General features: G+C 40.2%; 1 protein-coding gene across 7 annotated transcripts in view; it reads right to left on the reverse strand.

Annotated features, from left to right (window-relative positions):
- Positions 1-21,686, reverse strand: part of SMYD3 (SET and MYND domain containing 3) — a 362,731-nt gene that overhangs the window by 296,506 nt on the left and 44,539 nt on the right. For all 7 annotated transcript variants that reach the window (XR_013983608.1, XR_013983609.1, XR_013983610.1 and 4 more), the window contains one exon: positions 19,274-19,410. Coding sequence is in view for 4 of the 7 variants with exons in the window: in XM_080997768.1 (XP_080853894.1) it covers positions 19,274-19,410 (137 nt within the window). In the remaining 3 variants the exon portion in view is untranslated. The remainder of the gene's footprint in view (positions 1-19,273; positions 19,411-21,686) is intronic.

Below are 21,686 nucleotides of genomic sequence, written 5' to 3' on the forward strand. Positions count from 1 at the left end.
GCGACGGCGGCAGCAAGAGTTTTGATCGCAGCAAAATGGAAGAGTAATGAAATCCCCTCTATTCAAGATTGGATCCAAAAGCTGACAGAATATGCTGAATTAGATGGTTTATCAGAAAAAATAAAAAATAAATCAAAACAGGAATTTGTTTCTAAATGGGAGGTTTTTAAAGAATATCTGAAAAATAAATATAGTAGTTTAAATTCTGTTGCAGCATTTGAGGAACTTCAGTAATAGTTGCAAGGTAGATATAAGAAATTAGATTTAATGAGAATAAGTTTAATTATGAAAAAAAAGTGTATTGGCAATAAGTAATATGAATTTGAAGTATGGAATAGACGGGAGGTTGGGTCTTTAGTGTTAAGACCAATAGATGTTTTATTGTTTGCTAAGAATATTAAGTGTCTATGGTTATTTTTGTAATTTGTGTGTAATTCGGTATTTGTGTTTTTTGTTTGTTTGTTTTTCTTGTTGTATAAATATTTTTAAAAAAAAAAAAAAAAAAGAAGGGGACGACAGAGGATGAGATGGTTGGACAGTGTTCTCGAAGCTACCAGCATGAGTTTGACCAAACTGCGGGAGGCAGTGGAAGACAGGAATGCCTGGCGTGCTCTGATCCATGGGGTCACGAAGAGTCGGACACGACTAAATGACTAAACAACAACAAAAATAAAGCAGTTCTTCAAATGACGATATTATTGTCAGTGTAACACACATTTGTCTAGCAACTGGTACATATCACGGAATACTCCCTGGTTTTTAAAAAAATAATTAAATCCCAACAGTCTAATAGAATTTTAAAAATTAGCTTTGCATACAAATATATATTTGACGGTTCAGTGAATTTTGACAATGTAGCTATTCTTTTTACCAAACATTTTCCTTCTATTTAAAACAAAGACCTAATCACCCACCTAATAACAGTAGGCAGGCTGGAGTTGGCCGAGCACTGGAGATATCATTCCCAATTCACTCTAAAGGGATGGTGGAATATAATATGTATGGCAGGTGCAAGTGGTAGGGGGGGAAATGGACAATTTAGAGGGGTTAAAACTAAAAGCATCCTTCTCTGCTCCTCCTTATAAGGTTCCCAGGTTGGGGAGGGCAGGGCAGTTGGAAAAGCTTGCCTCTTGATGGTCCCAGCACAATCCCATGCAGCAAAATCCTTGCAAAGCAAGGATTGTACCCGAGGGCACATTCCTGTACATTCCTGAACAAGTAGCAAACAATTAAAGGCCAGGGGCTTCTAAGTACCAAGACTTCTATTATGGCTTTTCCTGGAAAGAACTGAAAATGTTTATCCTTTTCTTTTACTTCCCTGATGGGAACTGAGTACTTCTAAAATCTGTCTTAACTAACATAACATTCAGGGTATCTGAATTCCCAGAACAACTGCATGTTCCGTGGACTTGTTTTTCTCATGCAGAAATAACTGATTTGTTTGCTTTCTGTCCTCTTTAAAACCATGAGGAGATGCATTTATTTCAAGGAACAAGGAAGCGTTCAAGTTTAAGCTTGCGAGATCTGAAATAAACAAAACAGTCTTTCAAGCAATAATAACAGGAAGAAAGACTAGGGATAGCTGCCTTTCTAGCAACCTATTAGCACAATTAAATCACAATATGCTGATCCAACTCAGCTTAGGTTACCCTTTTTAAGAGACTGTTACAGGTGCCAAGGCTCTGATGTAAATTAAACAGTCTCTCCCCCCCTTCAGAAGCGGTCAGGTTGTTTGGAAATAGAACATTAATAAAACAAAGCCCTCTTTGACAAAGAAGATTCTGTTCAAATACTATTTATGTTATTCAGAGGAACTCACACTGGGCTGCAAAAAAACAGAAACCTAAACCCTAAATTCATTTCTCTGGAACACAGGAGTCGTTTGCCTTTTAATCATGTCTGCATCACTGTCATCTCTTTGAAGAAAGCCTAAATGCCTGCCAACTTCTAACACACAAATGCACATAGAGCAGACGACAACGTCCCTATCTGCAAAAGAAAATTAACACCGTCTCTGCAGCTCTCCAAAAATAACAGCAGAAGGCATAGCCTTGCTTAAACTTGCAAGCCATGATGGCTTTGTGGGCTGAGTGTTCCACTGGAAGCTGGAAGTCTTGCGTTCAGATCAGACCTGCTGAGATACATACCTTCACTGCATAACCTAGAGCAGTTCATTTCTCTCTCTCTCTGACCCTAACCTATATCCAAGGATAAAATGGCCTCTCTCACATAAACACACATACAGGGACACACATCAGTGCCCTGAAGTTCTTGGAAGTGGGGTCATTTACAAATAACTATTAATATATGAAAGCTGGACCATAAAGAAGGCTGATCGCCGAAGAATTGATGCTTTTGAATTATGGTGCTGGAGGAGACTCTTGAGAGTCCCATGGACTGCAAGAAGATCAAACCTATCCATTCTTAGGGAAATCAGCCCTGAGTGTTCACTGGAGTGTTCACTGGAGATCCTGAAGCTGAGACTCCAAAACTTTGGCCACCTCATGAGAAGAGAAGACTCCCTGGAAAAGACCCTGATGTTGGGAAAGATGGAGGGCACAGGGAGAAGGGGATGACAGAGGACGAGATGGTTGGACAGTGTTCTCGAAGCTACCAGCATGAGTTTGACCAAACTGCGGGACGCAGTGGAAGACAGGAATGCTCTGGTCCATGGGGTCACGAAGAGTCAGACACGACTAAACAACTAAACAACAACATTAATATATATGAAGATATTTGTTCACCATGTTTTGTGCACACCATTGGTCCAGTTTGAGGGAGACAAACTGCAGCATCTGACAAGGCAGAGTTGAGCCAACTATTACAGAAACACTAGCTCCGTCCTGGGAATAATCTTAACATGGAAATTGTTGAGTCATGGATGGTACAACAATTCTGAGCACCTAAGCTAATGACAAGCGGCAGAGCACAAACAGCAGCAAGCTGTCATTCTTTGCAGACAGATTAATACGTACAGGTGACATATTACAAGAGGAATCGCTCCTGTCCTCTCGAGACCCATGCACATCCTGCGTTCTTCCATATCAGTAATAATCAAATTCATAATACCAACAGGCTCTGTTCAAGTTGAACTTCTGTCTCAAAGTGCAGAGGGAGGAAGACATGGAGAGTAGTGGCTCTGCAGCCTAAGCGTTAGAAGCTGAATCAAGCAGAGCCCTATCTGGGGGCATTGAACTGCAGTCCTCTGCTTTAATCATTACACACAGTACCCAAACAGAGATCCGAATTGCTTTTGAATGTTTTCAGACATTCTGAAGGTTCTTAAATGTTTCAAATGTTTTACAATGGATTTTAAATCTTTTAAATAATGTTTGTATTTCATTTCAAGTTTTAACATTTTTATATTTGCTACTCCAGGACCCTTTGGGAGGAACGTTGGGATAGAAATTTAATAAATAAAATAAAAATAAACATATGATGGGGGAGTATTTGTTGTATTCATGTAATCGTTTTATAAGCTGCTTAATGGACAGAGCCCATTGAAGCAGTGTACAATTAATATAGGGAATTTTTCCACACACACACACACCCCAGTAACACGTTTGGATCTCATTGCTTTATGACACAACAGGGTTAGTTAAACAAGCTCAGGATCGTGGTATATGGTTTCCCCCCTTCTCATCCACTTTATCCTCACAACAACCCTCTGAGGGAGATTAGGCTAGGAGATGCGGGCTGGCCCAAGTCACAGCAATATCATTAAAATACCGTTTCCCACAAATGTGCTAGCAAGCTTCATAGCCCAGGTGTGATGTGAACCCTCGTTTTCCATTTGTAATTATGGCATCTTACCCACTGCCCCACATTTGCTTTCAGGCCTAGATTCTTGAGCATAATAAGGGTGATTCCACGACTCTGCTTCTTAAGTGTGGCATTTCAGCACTGCATGAAAGACCGAAACTCAGTACTGACTGCAATGCTACATTAGTGAGAGAAAACTGCAGCCACTCCACTACATTCCTTTATATTCCCTTTCTCCTGCCTTCTTCTTCTGCATGCAGCAGCAAAGTAGATGCCAGGTGTAGTAAGATTATAGGTAATAAGCCATTAAGGGAACAAAGGAAGCGGATCTGTGCCAGACTGCAAAGGAGTGGGCCCCTTCCCTCCATCCACTCGTAGTTAGAAAGACAAAGACCAGTGTGGAGAGGAGAGTGGACTGATGTGAGCTAGAAACTAGAAGTGGAAAAGCAGAGAGAAAGAGAGACAGGGGTGGGGGTGGGAAGAGATGCTTCACGTCTGTTTGAATCCAAGGCTGTGGCTATGAGGGAACAAGATCCTCTTGGGGTGTTAATGCTGTGAACCCGTCCATTGTAGGCTCAGGTTGTATATATGTGCAAATGAATCATACATCACAAAGACAACACAATCTCTGCTGTCCCTCACTCCAAAGGAAACACAAACCTGGCTAAGTGCATGGAATCCCTGGAATCTTGCACCACTCAGAGATTGGGGTGGGGTGCAACCATAGGTACCAAGGGCACAAGGTGAGAGGGGTGCAGCCTTCATTCCCTCACCCCACCACAACTGTAATGGGATTTATAAGGGTATGAATGCCTCAGTTGCAATTCGGCAACCTCAAACAGTATTGATGTAGCCACCTACTATGCTGGCTGCCCTGTCAATCACTTGGAGACGGTCAACTCAAACTGCTTAGGGCTTTCAAAGGGTCAGAAGCAGGAATTTGATTTATTACGGAGTTCTGCTTAACCAAGGGGGGGGGAGTCCCCTTTCTGAAAACCAGATTCAGCTTTTCTAATGTAAAAAAATAGCACACAGACTACTTGCCTGTTCAGCTCCTCAACCATGCCTTCTTGGAATGCAGCTACCAGGGAAAGAAGGTGGAAAGAGCCTTGGCTGAAAACGTGTCAGTGTAGATAGTACTAAGCCAGAGGGACTATTGGTCGGGTGTGGCATGTTCCTCATATAGAGGGCTTTGCCAGAGTCACAGCCATCACAGAGCTAGTTCTCCCATCTGTCCAGACTTAACAAAGAAGAAGAAGAAGAAGAAGAAGAAGAAGAAGAAGAAGAAGAAGAGTAGTTTGGATTTGATATCCCGCCTTTCACTCCCCTTCAGGAGTCTCAAAGCGGCTAACATTCTCCTTTCCCTTCCTCCCCCACAACAAACACTCTGTGAGGTGAGTGGGGCTGAGAGACTTCAAAGAAGTGTGACTGGCCCAAGGTCACCCAGCAGCTGCATGTGGAGGAGCGGGGAAGCGAACCCGGTTCCCCAGATTACAAGACTACCGCTCTTAACCACTACACCACACTGGCTCTCAACCTATGGGTCTGGCCCAGGTTATATGGCTCTGCTTTTTGCTTTTAAAATGGTATCCTAAGGAATTGTTTAAAAAAATGTACAAACCATTTAAAAAAGAATCAGAGGTAATCTCACATCAGGGCAAGATTCCAAAATTGGACTCAGATTCTTCATTAGTACCTCATGGAGCGTCATCTCCTTGACAGTATCTATCAGTACAGAGACTCCTTGGTAGCAGGTCACGCGACGGCAGTCATTTTAAACAATTTAATCAAGGATAGATTTCTCTAGAGAGCACTAGATGTGTCTGCTACGTCTCACTTGAATTCCAAACACGTCTTACTCTAGGTACACAATAAAAAAAGTTGAAATGGTGAGGGAATCCACTGACATGGGAAAAGATGAAAGGCAAGGGGGATATACAGTGCATATTGTCAAGTCTTTCAGCATTTTAAAGAACAGCAGGGCAGAGTCACGCATAAGTATGATGATGATATGGAAATTTTGGTTTAAAAGGCTGCCCTGACTAAAGTTCTGAGAAATATGAGAATGTTGCAAAGCACACCTTTCTCTGAAATTCAATTGCTAAGAATTAAATACATAATATTTTCTCTAAAGGTGCATGGAAAATAGTCTAGTATAGGTGTTTTAGGAGTAGGAGTTCCTGGCAAGGCTACGTCGTAGATAGCTGAAAGAAGGGAGTCAGGGCGAAGGAACCAAATGAAGAATAGAAGCTGACAAACACACCAAGAAGACCACTGTTTCTCTGGCAAAAATCTCAGTTCAAAATAGGCAAGACTATCTGGAGCCTGAGAACATTTCACTGCATGGGAAGATGCTCCAGTGTGAAATATTGGTGGCACTTCCCTATAGAACCAAAGGTTCTTTGTTATGGCTCAAGTCAGTCCCCCAGCAACAATGTCATCAGGTTCCACTATGGCTGGAAAGGGTCTGACCATTAAGAAAGCCCTCCTGACTTCACGAGAGAATGTCCCAGAGGGAGAGGCCCAGGCAAAAAAGCAGCATGGTGCACCACTTCAGCAGCCACCCTTGCAGCATGAAATGGAAAAATGCCCCACACATTTCTGCAACATCTTCCCGGGAACCTTGCCATTTCATGCAGGGAAGGATGTTGCCTGCTCAAAAACAGTAATTAGTTACCTTTTGTCCTTGGCAGTGCCACATCCCAAACTACTTGTCTGAGAAGCAGTGTTACCCAGGCAAAAAGAAGAAAAAGAGTGTGACACTCCACTCCTGATCCTGTAAGCGCCACTCACAGCTGTGCTTAGGAAAAGACTGTAGGAGCAGATTGAAATAGCTGGCCAAGTTGGTTTTAGGCTGCAAGTTGACAGTGAGCCATACCTGGCCTTCGGGGTAGAAAGCAAGGCTGTGCCTCAGAGGTCACAGCTGCAGACATAATTTTCCAGTCAACAGGCTACATTTCATTTCTTTGCTATAAAGTCAGAGGAATTGTGTTTCTTGCCTAGGATTTTATGGCCAACATATAGAGCTCCGGTTAACAATGATATGTTAGGACAGAGAATAATCGACCATCAAGTCTTTGTCATTCTACATGTTTTGTTTGTGTGTTTGAAATGTTGCATCGTTACTGCTTTGAATGATTGATTGATTGCATTCACGCATTGTCCCGATAGCTGACCACTGGGAGTAATATGCATTCCTAATATAAGAGATTAAATGGATACTGGATTGTGTTCCAATCATTCACGGTCACAATCGATCAGAAATAACAGTGTAGTTCAATATATCAAACTGTATTCTATGACAATTAAAGAGCCAAACAGCACTTATTTCCAGTGTCTCTGTTAGGACTGGACTTCATAACCCAAGTCCAGGGCCCTGCAGTCCCCAAACAACCGGCAGAGGAGACAGCAGTGGCAGATGATGGGGCAAAGTAGAGCACGTGCCTTAGCAGCAGACAAGTCATTGCACAACATGCCCACCTAAATGAAAAAAGGGCTGCAGTTGTTGAAAACTGATATGGAGAGCGGATTAGAGCAACCAGGGAGGTTGTGACAGGAGGAGAGGGTAGTAGGGACCTGGGAAGAAAGAAAACATAGGGCAGCAGAGGGGCGGCCAGGACATGTGAAGGCAAGGGGAGCAGCCAAGAGGCACATTACCCCGAGTCCTGTCAAACCCGGCACTGCCACTGCTCATCTCCCCTTTCTTCTCAGCCTTCACTCCCATCCTACATTAGCAGTTCCATTGTTATGCAAAACGCTGACAATTCAGGGGTTATTACAATGTAAGATTATGGTGAAAAATTAATTAGTAACACTACAGTAATGGCAATGCTAATTAAAACGTTAAAAACCTTGCCCATAGCAATAATGCATGAATAATGGCATTGATGCTTGTGCCTCATATCAAAGATGTCCTCGTTCTAATTAAAAATGTTATGTTTTCCCAATCCCACAAACCAGCCAAATCAACTACCTATTAGAAATCAGCCACTTGTAATTGTAATATTCTAGACAGACATGACTTTAGTAAGCTTTCAAGAAATCTTCCTATGGAACAATGATCTCTACCTGGAAGCTGTTTCCTACCATGTTTTTTAATACTTTGTTTATTACATTTATATCCTGCCTTTCCTGCAAGGAGCTCAAAGTGGCATATATGGTTGTCTTCCCCTCACACACCCTTAATTTTATCCTTACAACAACCCTGTGAGGTAGGTTAGGCTGAGAAACAGTGACTGGCCCAACATTACCCAGTGAGTTTCATCATGTGAGTAGGAAGTTGAACCTGCACCCCCCCCCCACTACAGTTAGAGTTTGTAACCACTAGACCACACTGATAAAGTAGAGGGTGATCAGGTTTAAGCCCAACTCATATATTGGCACAATTTACTAACTTATTTATCCCTTCTTCTCTCACCCACAGGTGCATATACTCTCTTCCCAAAATCTCAGACCAAAGCAAAACACATTGCTTAACAGAGTTTCTGATGACCTAACTATTTCATTTTTAGCAATAAAGATTCTGGCAGGATTGTAAAAGTCACAGGCAAGGGGAAATTGCCAAGAGACAACATAATGTTCATTGACACTAGAGATTAAGTTATGTACCTCTGAAAATGCTAGATCAGATATTCAAAATTGCTCCAAAATTTCATGGAGAAAATCTAGTGGTATTAACTGGGCTATACACAGGAGAGGCAGGAGGGCTTCTCCATGATTGTAGCTAGCTGTATTTTCCACTGACCATCCTGGCCAGTAAGTGGATCGTATCTGCAGCCATAATATAATGATGTTCTGTGTTTAGTCCAGCAAACTCTATCACACCACAGTACAGATGCCTCCTCTAAGATAATGCAAAGGCAGCCCCAAGATATGTTTGCTCCAGTTGTTCAAGAGTTAATAAAACATTTGTTTTTAACTGGCCTTTAAGAAGACAGCATAATTCCACCGCAGGGAAGTGATTTGTGAGTATTTTAATGTGGCTGTTTAATCTATTTATTTACTTTGTTTCTTTGTTATAAAAGGAGTCCAAGGCACAACATAAATGCTAGGCAGTAAAGAGTGGGAAAGGTATGCTTTGCTTGAAATCTATGTGCTGTGCCCTCCCTCGACCTGCTGTTATCATCATAAACTGTTGACTATCACAGGTATTATCAGAGGCATGCCCAATTTACATGTGGATGATCTTGAACCATTTGACGTAGGGAGTCTCATTAAAACAAAATTTCAAAATTTCTGCACTGCATGACACCAAACTAGGATTAAATTGATTCAGAGCAGACAAGCTGAAACAGTAAATTTAAATGTACTGCTACAAATGTGTTTGATGAAGGAAAAGACAATAGCAATTGTGATAGATGAAGGCAAAATGAACTGTGCAACCCTTGAGGATTCCTTCCCAAGATATTTTCATGAATTTTTCCAAACTAAGCTTGCTTTGAAATAATTAATTGACCAACTGTACCCCATTATCCTAAATCCCACCATTTATCATTGTGTGGATTTAATCAAAACCATTTGCTTACTTGCGTTAAGCCACCAGTTGCCCTCTCTCTTGAACTCTTTCCTGGTGAAGCTTGATCTTCAAAAGAATGGAAAAAAGAGAATAGCCACTGATATATATGGATTGCTTCTTGCTTATCAAAAGATGGAATTAAGAGGTACTGTAATTATAGCCTGGGAAAGCTTCCTAAACCAAATAAATTCTGACAAAAGGAGATTGAAAAATATGCTGCATTCATGGTCCAGATCTAAAGGAGGGGTGGGGAATATCCAGTATTTTAAAAACTGTAGGCACCCACCAAGATGTGCTCTTAATATAAATTGCAATGATGTCAGTGCTTACAATCTGCAGAGGGCAAGTACCTTCTCTCATACCAAAGGGGAAATTTCCTTTGAAGTAAGGTAAAAATAAAGGACCCCTGGACAGTTAAGTCCAGTCAAAGGTGACTATGGGGTGTGGTGCTCATCTCGCTTTTCAGACAAGGGAGTTGGTGTTTGTCCATAGACAGCTTTCCAGGTCATGTGGCCAGCAGAACTAAATCGCTTCTAGCGCAACAGAGGACCGTGATGGAAGCTAGAGTGCACAAAAATGCCATTCACCTTCCTACCACAGCAGTACCTATTTATCTACTTGCACTGGCGTGCTTTCGAATTGCTAGGTTGGCAGAAGTTGGGACAGAGCAACAGGAGCTCACCCCATCGCACAGCTTTGAACCACCCGCACCTTTTACCTTTACCTAAAGTAGTACTTGCTGCAACACAAACAGAAACCTCCCTAGAAGAGCTGAAGGCCAGTAAAGAAGCATTTTAAATAATCTAATAAATAATGCTGCATTCTTCAGAACTACCGTATTGGCCCGAATATAAGCCGCACCCGAATATAAGCCGCACCTTTAAAATTCAAGGGGGGGGGGGAGGAAAAAAAGACAATACCTGAATATTCCTCAGACACTCACACCCGTTCCATTTTACCATATGTCTGTTTCAGCAGCAATATCATAAAAGCCAATTTTTTTAAGGTCACAAATTTAAGCTACACTTTTCACGATTGGAATTTGGAAAAAAAAGTGAGGCTTATAGTCAAACCAATACGGTATTGCTTTATTCACATGCAAATATATGTGGATTTAATAAAATAATTCATCAATCAATTAGAAGATGGTTTTTTTAATGAAGTAATAACTCTAAAATTGCATTTTCTGAGCATTTCAGGATGTAAGTACCTGGTACGGGGGCTCCACTGCTTTGCAATAAAAAATTCAGGAGATCTAAACATGAATCACTCACAGCACATGAGGACTGGCGCTAGCATTCATACCAGAGAACTTTATTTCCACTCATCAACACATGCCAACCAGATAGATTGGGAAACAGCTGAACTAGTTTATTGAGCTTCTGCAACTGACTCGGAAGTTTATTTTTGCAGTTACAATTTCACAGTCAGATAGGTTTGAAATTATATCAGGAATAATTAGCAAAAGCTGCTCCGGACTGTGATAGCATAGCTGCTATATACACAGGAAACCCACATAGCTCTACCTCACTAAGCACAATCCATATTTATCACTGACATGGACACAAATCTGCTACAGAAAAGCTAGACAGTATTACAGCAGAGATATTTCTCCCGAACTCAATTCCAGTTTCTGAATATAAACTCGTTTTCTTAAAAATACAATAATAATAATAAAGCATTGCTCACATTAACCATGAAAATGAAACTGAGAAAGTGGCAACAACTGCTCAAGCTCATTCTGAACTTGGGCCAAAATTCAGCTATATTCAGAATTCTGATATTTAAATCCCTGGATTTTAGGTTAAGTTAAAAAATGACAAAAAGCTAGGAGATAAAGGAGAGACGGATAGAACAAGGGATTTAAGCTGAAAAAAGACACAGCTGTCACAATTCACTAGAGAGAACGTTTTCCAGGATTGCTGTCTCCGTTTGTTTCCAACAGAACTTCACAAGGCTTAATATAAATCTGGTTTTCAAAAGATGAAACAAAGCAAAATATAGCCCAGCATACAATGAGCAAGTATGGACTTAAGTAGGAGTTTTGTATATTTCTCAAACTTGATGACAAAAGAGGACATAGGTCATCATCATTTTTCTCCCAGAAATGAGAGCCTAAAATTGTACAAGGCATTTCTTCCATTTATATGTTACATTAAAAAAAAAATGCCAACAATATGTTTAGTGATAAATGTAGCTCAGAAGTACTTTGTGCCCTGTACCAACTAGGTTTCATATATGCTACCTATTGATTTTTGCTGGGAGTGTCCATGATAACTGAGAGATTTGGGTGTTTGGGGAGGATCTAGAGAATTTGGGTGTATGGCAGAATTTTACACTTCATGTGTTTCTCCAAGTGGCCTGCAAAGCAGCCTCCTTCAGACTGAGCCTCAGCTCAGCTTGGAGCCTGTAGGATCTCTGAGGCAGCCTCCTGACTAACACACCTGTGTGGTTATTCTCAGCCTTTGGATCACTGCCCAAAGTATGTAGTAATTTCGAGGTGACAATGTTATTCCTACACAGGTGGTATAATAGTCTGAGAGTTTATCCATGAGCAGGGCCTACTATTGCTTCTGTTTAATCATACCATTAGTGGTAAAAGTCTGGCTTTGCTCAGTCATTCTAATAAACAGAAAAAGGTGCACTTTTGAAATCAATGGTTTTGAAAGGTTCAGTGTTGATTCAAAATGGCATCCAGTTGTATCCAAACATGGACAAAATCCTGCTCCTTGGTTTCAGGAACCAACATGCAAATTCTGGTTCAGATATCTTACATCTTGGTTAAAATCAATGCAGGTTCAATCCACCATCGTAATTCCCAATTATGTCCAATTGTATTGTGGCACTCAGACTTGGACATAGTACTCCAGGTGTGGTCTGACCAAGGCAGAATAGTGTGGTATTATTACTTTATTGGATGGGGACAGTATACCTCTGCTGATGCAGCCTAGCATTAGCTTTATTATTATTATTATTATTATTATTATTATTATTATTATCCTTATTATTAAACCAAACAACAACAACAATTTAGTTCTGCTGCATCACACTGTTGACTCATGTTAAGCTTGTGGTCTACTAAGACCCCTAGATTCTTTTCACATGCAGTACTGGCAAGCCAAGTGTCCGCCCACCTTATATTTGTGCAGTTGGCTATTCCTGTAGATACTTGTAGAGCTGTGCAGAGGAACACCTTTGCTCAGTACAACCCCCTGCAACAGCCTGGCATAATGGGGGGATTGCTCTGTAAGTCATACCAAGTGTAGACCCGCAAAAATAATGGACTTCAATAACTTAAGTCCGTTGATTTCAATAGGCATATACTCTGAGCATGCTTTACAACCCAGAGACTGAAGAAAGCAAATCCTGCAATGGCAATATCTCATACAATCATCAACCAATACAGGGTTGTAACTCTTGTGAAAACCGCAAAATATATAATTGTATTATCAAGGGAATAACTGCAATGTTCAAATATTGCATACTGATATCCATGAAACAGACGGGTAGGTAGCTGTGAGAGATGCAATGCACAACAAATGAAAAAAATGAAGCTCTTTTTTGTTGGCACAGCAAATTGATAAATGGGAAGGGACCTTGAGCCCAGAACTGAGTACTAATTCCATGCAAACTTCCATCTGTTTTCCTAAGCCTGGTTAAACAAGTTTTAGCTAACTCTTTATAGCTCATCTCTGTAAGTCTGCAAATTAAAAAAACAACAACAGAACTCTGTGTGCTCGGAATGGTAATGAAAAGAGAGCGGTCTTAAGATAATTAAGTCATTTTAAACTGTTGCTAAATGGAAATTTGATTGCATCTTTTATTAATTATTACAAGTTGACGTTTTAAATAAAGATAAAAGCCTTTCAGAATATTGTGGACATTACAGGAGCTAAATAAGACAGAAGGGAACTGATTGCGATCTCTTTTTGCCTGGCTTATACTGACACAGGAATATCTAAGCTACTATTTGCATAATGCATGGTTGCTACCACAGGTTTCTATGCATCACCGGTAACAATACTGAAAGCAATAGCCTAGATGTCTGTCAGTTCTTGCTTCAAGGAGAGCTTGACAAATACTTCTTGATGGACAGTTGACTCCTACCAGGACATTCTAACTATCTATAGATGTATGTCATGAACTAGAGACTGCTACGGACGACCCCACATGCTTGTAACTCCCTAAAACATTCTGATGTGAAGTTTTAATATATCTCAAGTGAATCTTGGCCAGCTGGTCTTCTCTCCAAAACCCATAACTAATAACAGCCACCAACCTATTTGGATTGGGGAGGAAGGGGTACCCTGTGGATCCATAAACAAATTGAGCCTGTGCAGCTTGGTTATGTGACCTGGCAACCTGGCATGTTGTTGTTGTTGTTTAGTCGTTTAGTCGTGTCCAACTCTTCGTGACCCCATGGACCAGAGCACGCCAGGCACTCCTGTCTTCCACTGCCTCCCGCAGTTGGTTAAACTCATGCTGGTAGCTTTGAGAACACTGTCCAACCATCTCATCCTCTGTCTTCCCCTTCTCCTTGTGCCCTCAATCTTTCCCAACATCAGGGTCTTTTCCAGGGAGTCTTCTCTTCTCATGAGGTGGCCAAAGTATTGGAGTCTCAGCTTCAGGATCTGTCCTTCTAGTGAACACTCGGGGCTGATTTCCTTAAGAATAGATAGGTTTGATCTTCTTGCAGTCCATGGCATACAGCACAATTTTAAAGGCGTGTTTTCCCTCTGCCACACTAAGCAGAGCAGCAGCAGTCCTCTGATGAATAGGACTTACTTACACCAACTTACACCAGCTTGATTTACGCCAGCTTCATGTGCCTAAGATTACTCCCTAAGAGCTCCCACATCCCAGCTGACTTACTTCAGCTACTGATTCCATAGTCCAATATCTAAAATCGTAAACTATGAATGCAGCGGCTCATAGGCTTATATTTTTAAAAATGTCTAGAAATCATACAGAATGTCTGCTATCAATTGGCCAATTCCAATCAAACCTTCGGCGACATCTTATAACTTTGGGAAATAGTGGAAAACTAACATCCGCATCACAATCCAGATACACACATTCACAGACACAACGGTTTAAGCACTGACTTGGGACACATCCACTCCACTTGGCAGACTCCACTCACATAGAACATTTCAGATGGTAAAATATCACATGTTGGAACACAGTGATTTCTATGGGGTTGCATCCATACCACTAACACTCACATAGCTCCATGTAGGTGAGCTCATGTAATATCATGTTTAAAGAATTGGACTGTACATACCTGGTTTAAGCACAACTTACTGTCATGTTGAAACTCTACAGCAAACATGCATTCTTGCCTATATAAATAATATGGTACAAAGCCCACAGACTGGAGGGTGAGCATTATCTTAATGATATATAAGAACAAATTGGATCCTAGTCATTATCACCCAAAAAGCCTGTAAGATATCGGGTCAAAATTAGGTACATGATTAGAAGAAGGGGTATCATCTTGTGGGAAAATAGATCAATGCTTTGTTCTTAATTACTGGCTTAGCAAATATGCTAAAAGACTACTTTGTGGCATTTGTCTACCTTACAGCAGCCTTCAATAGGATCAATCATGATAAATTGGTTGTGGAGCACAAGTATCAATTGACATTGATTTACTTTAAGGCCATCTGAAATAATTCCTACAACTAAAGGTGTGAGACTAGTCAGTTTCTTAACCCCTTTTTATTTCATTTGCACATGAATGATTTGGTTCTTGAATTACATCCATCTTTTAGTACAATTACTGGAGACTGATCATCAGGGATGGGCAAATCTGTCAATTTCGGTTTCTAATTCAAAATCTTAATATTTTCAAATCAATTTGCAATTTTAAAAAGTCATCATGAAAATTCATCAGCATTTGTGTGACTATACATGTTTGTATGCAAATGTGCCTAATACAGACATTTCCCTTAGTGCAACGCATTATTTTATGTTATTTTCACTAATAAATGCATTTTTATGTACACTTTACCCAAATTTGTGCATTTTAGTACACATTACTCAGCTGGAGAACTGCACTGCAATTTTTCTGAGAAGAGTGAATTATGACAGCTGTATTTCAGTTCACGTATTCTTTCTTAGTGAAGTTTGCCTTTAAATGTGAACTGAATCACTGATGATACAGCCCTATCACTAACTTCTGGCTATGTATCAGAACTTCCCCTCAACCCACCAGAGAAGATTTTTTGGGGGGAGGGGGACTATGCGCAGTGGTCAGGGAGGGGAATTCCCGTGTGCAACCAAAAATTGTTGTGCTGACCACCTATTCTTAATAAGGCTTTATTACTGTGGCCTGAAATCAGTTTATTTCTGAGCTCTGTGATGACCTTGTTGTTTTAACAATAAAACTGAGCTAGACTTGTAATAATTTAGGCTGTGGATAACAAGGGCACAAAGAAAAGAGAAGAAAGTACTATTAACTCATGCATGGTAAAGGTGAAAGCCCCAAGAAGCAACTTAGTGCTTGTGTTTTGGTTTTTTGTGTTCAATTGTGTGTAGTGTATGTTAATTAATAATAAAGATGATTTTGAAAAGATTGCATATTCGTATTCTGTTTTGCTTTTCCATTTAATCATTGTGTTTTATTTCACCTGCATACACTGCTCCTTGTATTTTCCCTTCCACAACATTCATTTGTGTACAATGTGCCTTTGCTTTCTCTTTGATATTCATAAACTGAAATGCATTCACTGACCTTCTGTAGATGTGTTTCAAATATATTTTCCAAAACTGATTTTAGCCCCTGGTCATATCTGATCAAAACTCTCTTGAGCACAGGGGCAAATTAAGGAGCCAATTTTTACTTTTTTTAAGCTAGTTTCATTAGAATCTCTTTCTAGAAAATGTCAGGAATTAGTCACCTCAGTGAAGGTTTGCTTGTTTTTCTGACTTCTTGTCACTTCATTCTTATTCTTGAAGTTACAGCATCAAACAGATTATGACTGACCTTCAACTGTAGCTTTCTACAATTTCTGATTGATCAGAAAGGAAAAAATGGAGGCTAGGCTTACAGCAAGCATCCAATGAACTTGAAAAGAATGTGTTGCAAAGTCAGAAAAAAAATCTTACAACAGGATATCACATACTGGTAGTACTACTTTCATAAAAAACCATGAGTCCATCTAGCGCCACGTAAAACTCACAACATGTCTTTTAAATGCTACATGGGATTTCACTTCTCTCACAGATAGTCTTCCTTGTTTTTGTTCATTCAAAAGTTAATAAATTGCTCTCTGTGACATAATGAGCCTTAAACCTCCATGTCATTCATATAAAAAGCAGAAGGTCAGTATATTAAACATAGTATAGTAAATACACGATACTGCAACAGTCTAAGTCCTCCTAACAGGACTGATGGTTCCTGTAAGATTGACTTCTGTAACAAAGATTTCTTTTCCTTTGCTTACAACCAACTAAATTCTGCTTTAACAAGCTGAATATAAAAGGAAGAAAAGAGCAGGAAAACCCAGCTGCCATCACTTTTTATAATACTCAGAAAAAGATGTCTCCATAGGCCTCTCCCTGGTCACTCCCAAGCTATTCCCCTTAAAGGAACAGCATATAAGTTACAACATATAAACAGCAAAATTAAAAATTCAAATAGTGGACACTGGACATATAAATGGAAAAAAATGGCAGAAAATCGATTAAAAGTAATTTTGCGAAGTATAGTAAGACCTGCTTGATGTCCTACACATTGCACACTTCTTTTGAAAAGACTATCTTCATTGCATTTAGTTTTTCGGCAAAGCGGAAAAATGAAATTCATTAAGGTTGACTTCCATAGCAACACACAAATCATTTTTATCATCATATTATGCCTAATAAAATTATATCAACTCAGTGTTTAAATAGCAAGAAGAAAACCTGGAAAATAGTTAAAACACAACAGATGCAGCTCAATAAGTGACAACCTAGACACATCAAATTAGAGTCAAACCTTGATTCCCAAACGGCTCAGTTGCAAAACAAATCAGCTCCCGAACGCTGCAAACCCGGAAGTAAGTGTTCCAGTTTGCAAACATTTTTCGGAAGCCGAACGCCCAATGCAGCTTCCACTTCAGTGCAGGAAGCTCCTGCAATCAATCAGAAGCCGTGCCTTGGTTTTCGAATGGTTTCGGGAGTCGAACAGACTCTCAGAATTGATTAAGTTCAAGAACCAAGGTACCACTGTATATATAAAAGCTGTTTCCCTCTTTCTTTTACACCCAGAAATTGAATTGAGGGTGGGGCTATGCAAATAGTTAGCACAGTTCTCAGTGGATCCCACTGAGTTCTAAAGTATACGGTAAACAGTAAGGGAGGAAATATTTGGAGTGGGGTTGGAGGGGAAAACTGACCATTTGTCACTAGGAGCAGTTTAAGCCAAACTCTAAAGGAACACACCTCTTTACATTTTCTCATTCATTCCAATGGGAAATAATAAAGTGATATACTTGGGCATAATGTTTCGCCCATACACTGCACCCCACAAAACAATGCCCCTGAAATACATAGGCCCTTCTTCCACATATATATCTCCTGCTATAATGATGGTGGGGGGGAAGAGACTGTTTCATCTGACAAGCTGAAATGCTTGCACTGACGGTACATGGAAAATAGCTGAATGTTGAATTCCTCCCACAACTTTTGTGGATGAAATATGACTCACACCACATTCCATCAGTTTTATTATGATTATGTAACTACTAAATCCCAGGACATTAATATTTCAGGATTAAATAATACGTATCTACTTTGCACTCTCAAATAAAGACTGCAATTTATAGACTGAGAAAACAAGAAGCCAGGAATATGTAATAGCAGTGTTACTAAACTCTGAGCCATCACTGAAATAGTTAGAATTTTCTTAAAACACTGAAAGAAATCTAATAAATTAGATGGCAGTGTTCCTATTTATTTCAACTTATCAGTAATGAGAATTATAAAATTAGCAGAAGTTTGAGAATTTGTTAGTAAAAGTTACTCTTTAAAAAACTCTTTAAAAGATTAACCAATTGCCCATTTTAGAGCATACTGTCAATTTTGATTTGATTATATCCAGTAACCAGATATAAATAGATACTCTGAAATAGCTGCTCATCGCTCCCCAGGGGGGCTACGGTTGTGGACCCTCATGCTCCTGCTTCAGTTTCCACAGCCTGGCCACATGCCCTTCCACATGCACTTTCCCACAACAGCTGTGGGAAATTCCCCATGGGCCAGATCTCGGGAAATTTCCCACCAAAGAAGGGCTATTCAAAAAGGCTAATCAATAATGCTTTCAGAGGCTAACCACACCAGAAAACTTCTGCAGCGCAGTCGGCCCTAGGAAGCCATCTCTTCAATTAAGGCCAAAAGTGGGCAACTGCAAGGATAGTAGTGTTTGCCTATAATAAATATAAGTGTCAGATGGTTTAACAAGGGGGGAAATGGCCAGACGTAGCTAATTCTGGAATTCACCGATATATTGTGGAACATATCATCATATATCAACATGAGAAAAAACACAAAATATAAATGTATGTGCCAAACAGATTTTATTCGGCAGAAATATACAGGTTTCAAAAGAAAAATGCAAAGCATAAACCGTAAGATCATTTTTCCAGAAAGCAACACCTTTTGGTGGATAGAATTTGTCTCTAATCGTTCCAAGTCATTTTTCAATATCAGCATTTTATGCTATCATCGTTCTCATTTTCAATATGCCCATTCTTTGCTGCTTAAATTAAAAACAAAGAATTCAATTATATATATATATATATATATATATATATATATATATAGTGATACTGCTCCCAGGCATAAAGTAAATGATACTGCTCCCAGGCACAGAATTTGTTTAATTACCAAAGTGAAACATAACATTTACTGTTCACGCTGGCATATGGCAATATATTATGGTTTTGCATGAAACACAAAAATTAAGGACATGGGAAACGATAGAACTGCCAGGAATCTAGTTTTAACACTTACTTTTGCAAAGGTCTGAAGAATATCTAGAGCAGGTGGCAGCTGAGAAGCTTCTTGGATCTCCACTTTCAGATACAACTGCAGAGTCCTTGCAAGGTGCCCAAGACCATCTTTCATTTCTTCACTTAACTTGTCAAAATCTTTAGAGGAGGCAACATAAAGCAAGGGGTGAACAGAAACTTCCACCAACATCGTTATATCTGCCCAATGGCAGATTTGCAGTCTGGATCAGGGTTTCCCAAACTTGGGTCTCAAGCTGTTTTTGGACTACAACTCCCATCATCCCTAGTGGGAAGGATCAGTGGTCAGGAATGATGGGAATTATAGTCCAAAAACAGCTCAAGACCCAAGTTTGGGAAACCCTGGTCTATATATTTCCAACCCCAAAGATACAAAATGTGAGGCATGTACCATTTTTTTTGTTGATTGCTACCTCTCACCATCAGGTAGTTGTTGCTAAACTCTGCAAATGTTGTGTGAACGATAGCTCAAAAGCCTGGAACTAAAAGATGTCCGAAGATTTGTAAAATAGCAAAGCAGGTGGCTGGATTGTCTGTTTTGTGTCACCCAGAAGCACAAGAAGAGGACTTGGGTTGATTTCATTCTTCAAATCAGTTCTCAGAAAATACTATTTAAAACTACCTGCTTATAATACACAATGGGGATAACACCTTAGAAGAGCTTAATAAAATTATGGAAGGCTGGAATTCAAAGCCTATAAAAATGCACATTAATGTAATAAGAATATATTGGATGTTTATCTCTAAATATGACAGGCAATATGGCGAGTATTAACAGAGAAACCATGGGCTGGATCCAGAGAAAAGCCCAAAGGATGGAACTAGTGGAAGTCCACTCTTCCCTTTAGGAACCTTTTCACCCATCAGCCAAAACCCTTTCACTGATGGTTAGAAGGTCACTGTGATGCAGGGGGCTGAGGTGAAAGTGGGGGTTTCAAAAAATCAGACAGAGACACCTTCAATGAGCAGGAGCCCCACTAGGAAAAATTATCTGCCCAATTTGGGGGTATTTTCCCCTTCCCCCCTGCAGCCCCAAGCCCACTGTATTGAGGAATGTCCCCCAACCCTAGACTGGCTGCCAGGGAAGTCAGGGAAGGAATCCAGCTTCTACTAGCCCTTTGGCAGGCTTCTCTCTTGATCCAACCCCGTAAAAAATCCCCACTTTGCAAACTGAATCCCTGTAGCAGGAAATGATTTAAAAGAATCTGCAACCTTCTAACCACATCTTAAATGACATGGTCCAAATCAAAAATATAACATGCATGCATAGTTTATTCATAGTGGTCCACATTTTATTGGAAACCGAGTTATTAGGCCAGGGGGGGAATGAAAGCTGATCCGATCAATTATTTACATGTTATGATTTCTGTGGTACCGAATCTGGAAACAAGAAACCAAGTGTCTTTGAGCCAAACTAGATATTACAGTAATTGTACATTAGTCCAAGGATGCTTTTAAAGTCAGAAAAGGCACACAGGGTTTCAAGTGTGTAGGAAACCACTTGGCAATCGAGCATAAACGTCTAGTGAAAAGAATTCTTTGCCTTACTACTGAAAGAAATCTTTGTCATCTAAGGTATATGAACATGTTTTTTTCTTCAGCTTCTTTACAACTCACAGCTAATAAAAAAGTAAACTGTAGCTCCTCTCAAATCTTATGAAGAAAGGTGCAAAATTATGTCCACCATTTAAAACACTGCAGGGGTGACCGGCCATGGGAAAGGACCAACTAATTTACTTATGTACAGTTATACTAACTAATAACGGAGCTCCAGAATTGCTTCCAGATCTAATGACACAGAAAAATTAACAATGTGCATGATCCTGCACATATTATGTTTGTGCCTTGTACAGTGGTACCTCGGGTTACATACGCTTCAGGTTACAGATGCTTCAGGTTACAGACTCCACTCACCCAGAAATAGTACCTCGGGTTAAGAACTTTGCTTCAGGATGAGATCAGAAATCGTGCTCCGGTGGCAAGGCAGCAGCAGGAGGCCCCATTAGCTAAAGTGGTGTTTCAGGTTAAGAATGGACCTCCGGAATGAATTAAGTACTTAACCCAAGGTACCACTGTATAGGCCCATTCAGCTCTCTCCCACTGTTTGGTGCAAGTTACTCATGCACTTGCACTGATCAGAGGGGAAGGCTGGATGTGGATTGGGGAGAACGCCACAGACCTCCTGTTCCTCCTAACCAGTGGGATAGAGCTCTATTGAGCATAAGGAATCTCAAGAGTGCTGCATTTAAATGGAGTGGGTCCACAATTTCCAAAGATCAGCCACCCTGGAGTATTACGCAAAAGGGATTCAAAATATCCAGAGGCACTGAAAAGTAAAAAGGCTAGGAAGAAAGGTTTCCAGTTCCCCCACTTCACTGTCTATAGAAGGGGGAAGC

Source organism: Podarcis pityusensis (genome assembly GCF_964106645.2).
Source record: "Podarcis pityusensis genome assembly, chromosome: 3".
NCBI classification, from domain to species: domain Eukaryota; kingdom Metazoa; phylum Chordata; class Lepidosauria; order Squamata; family Lacertidae; genus Podarcis; species Podarcis pityusensis.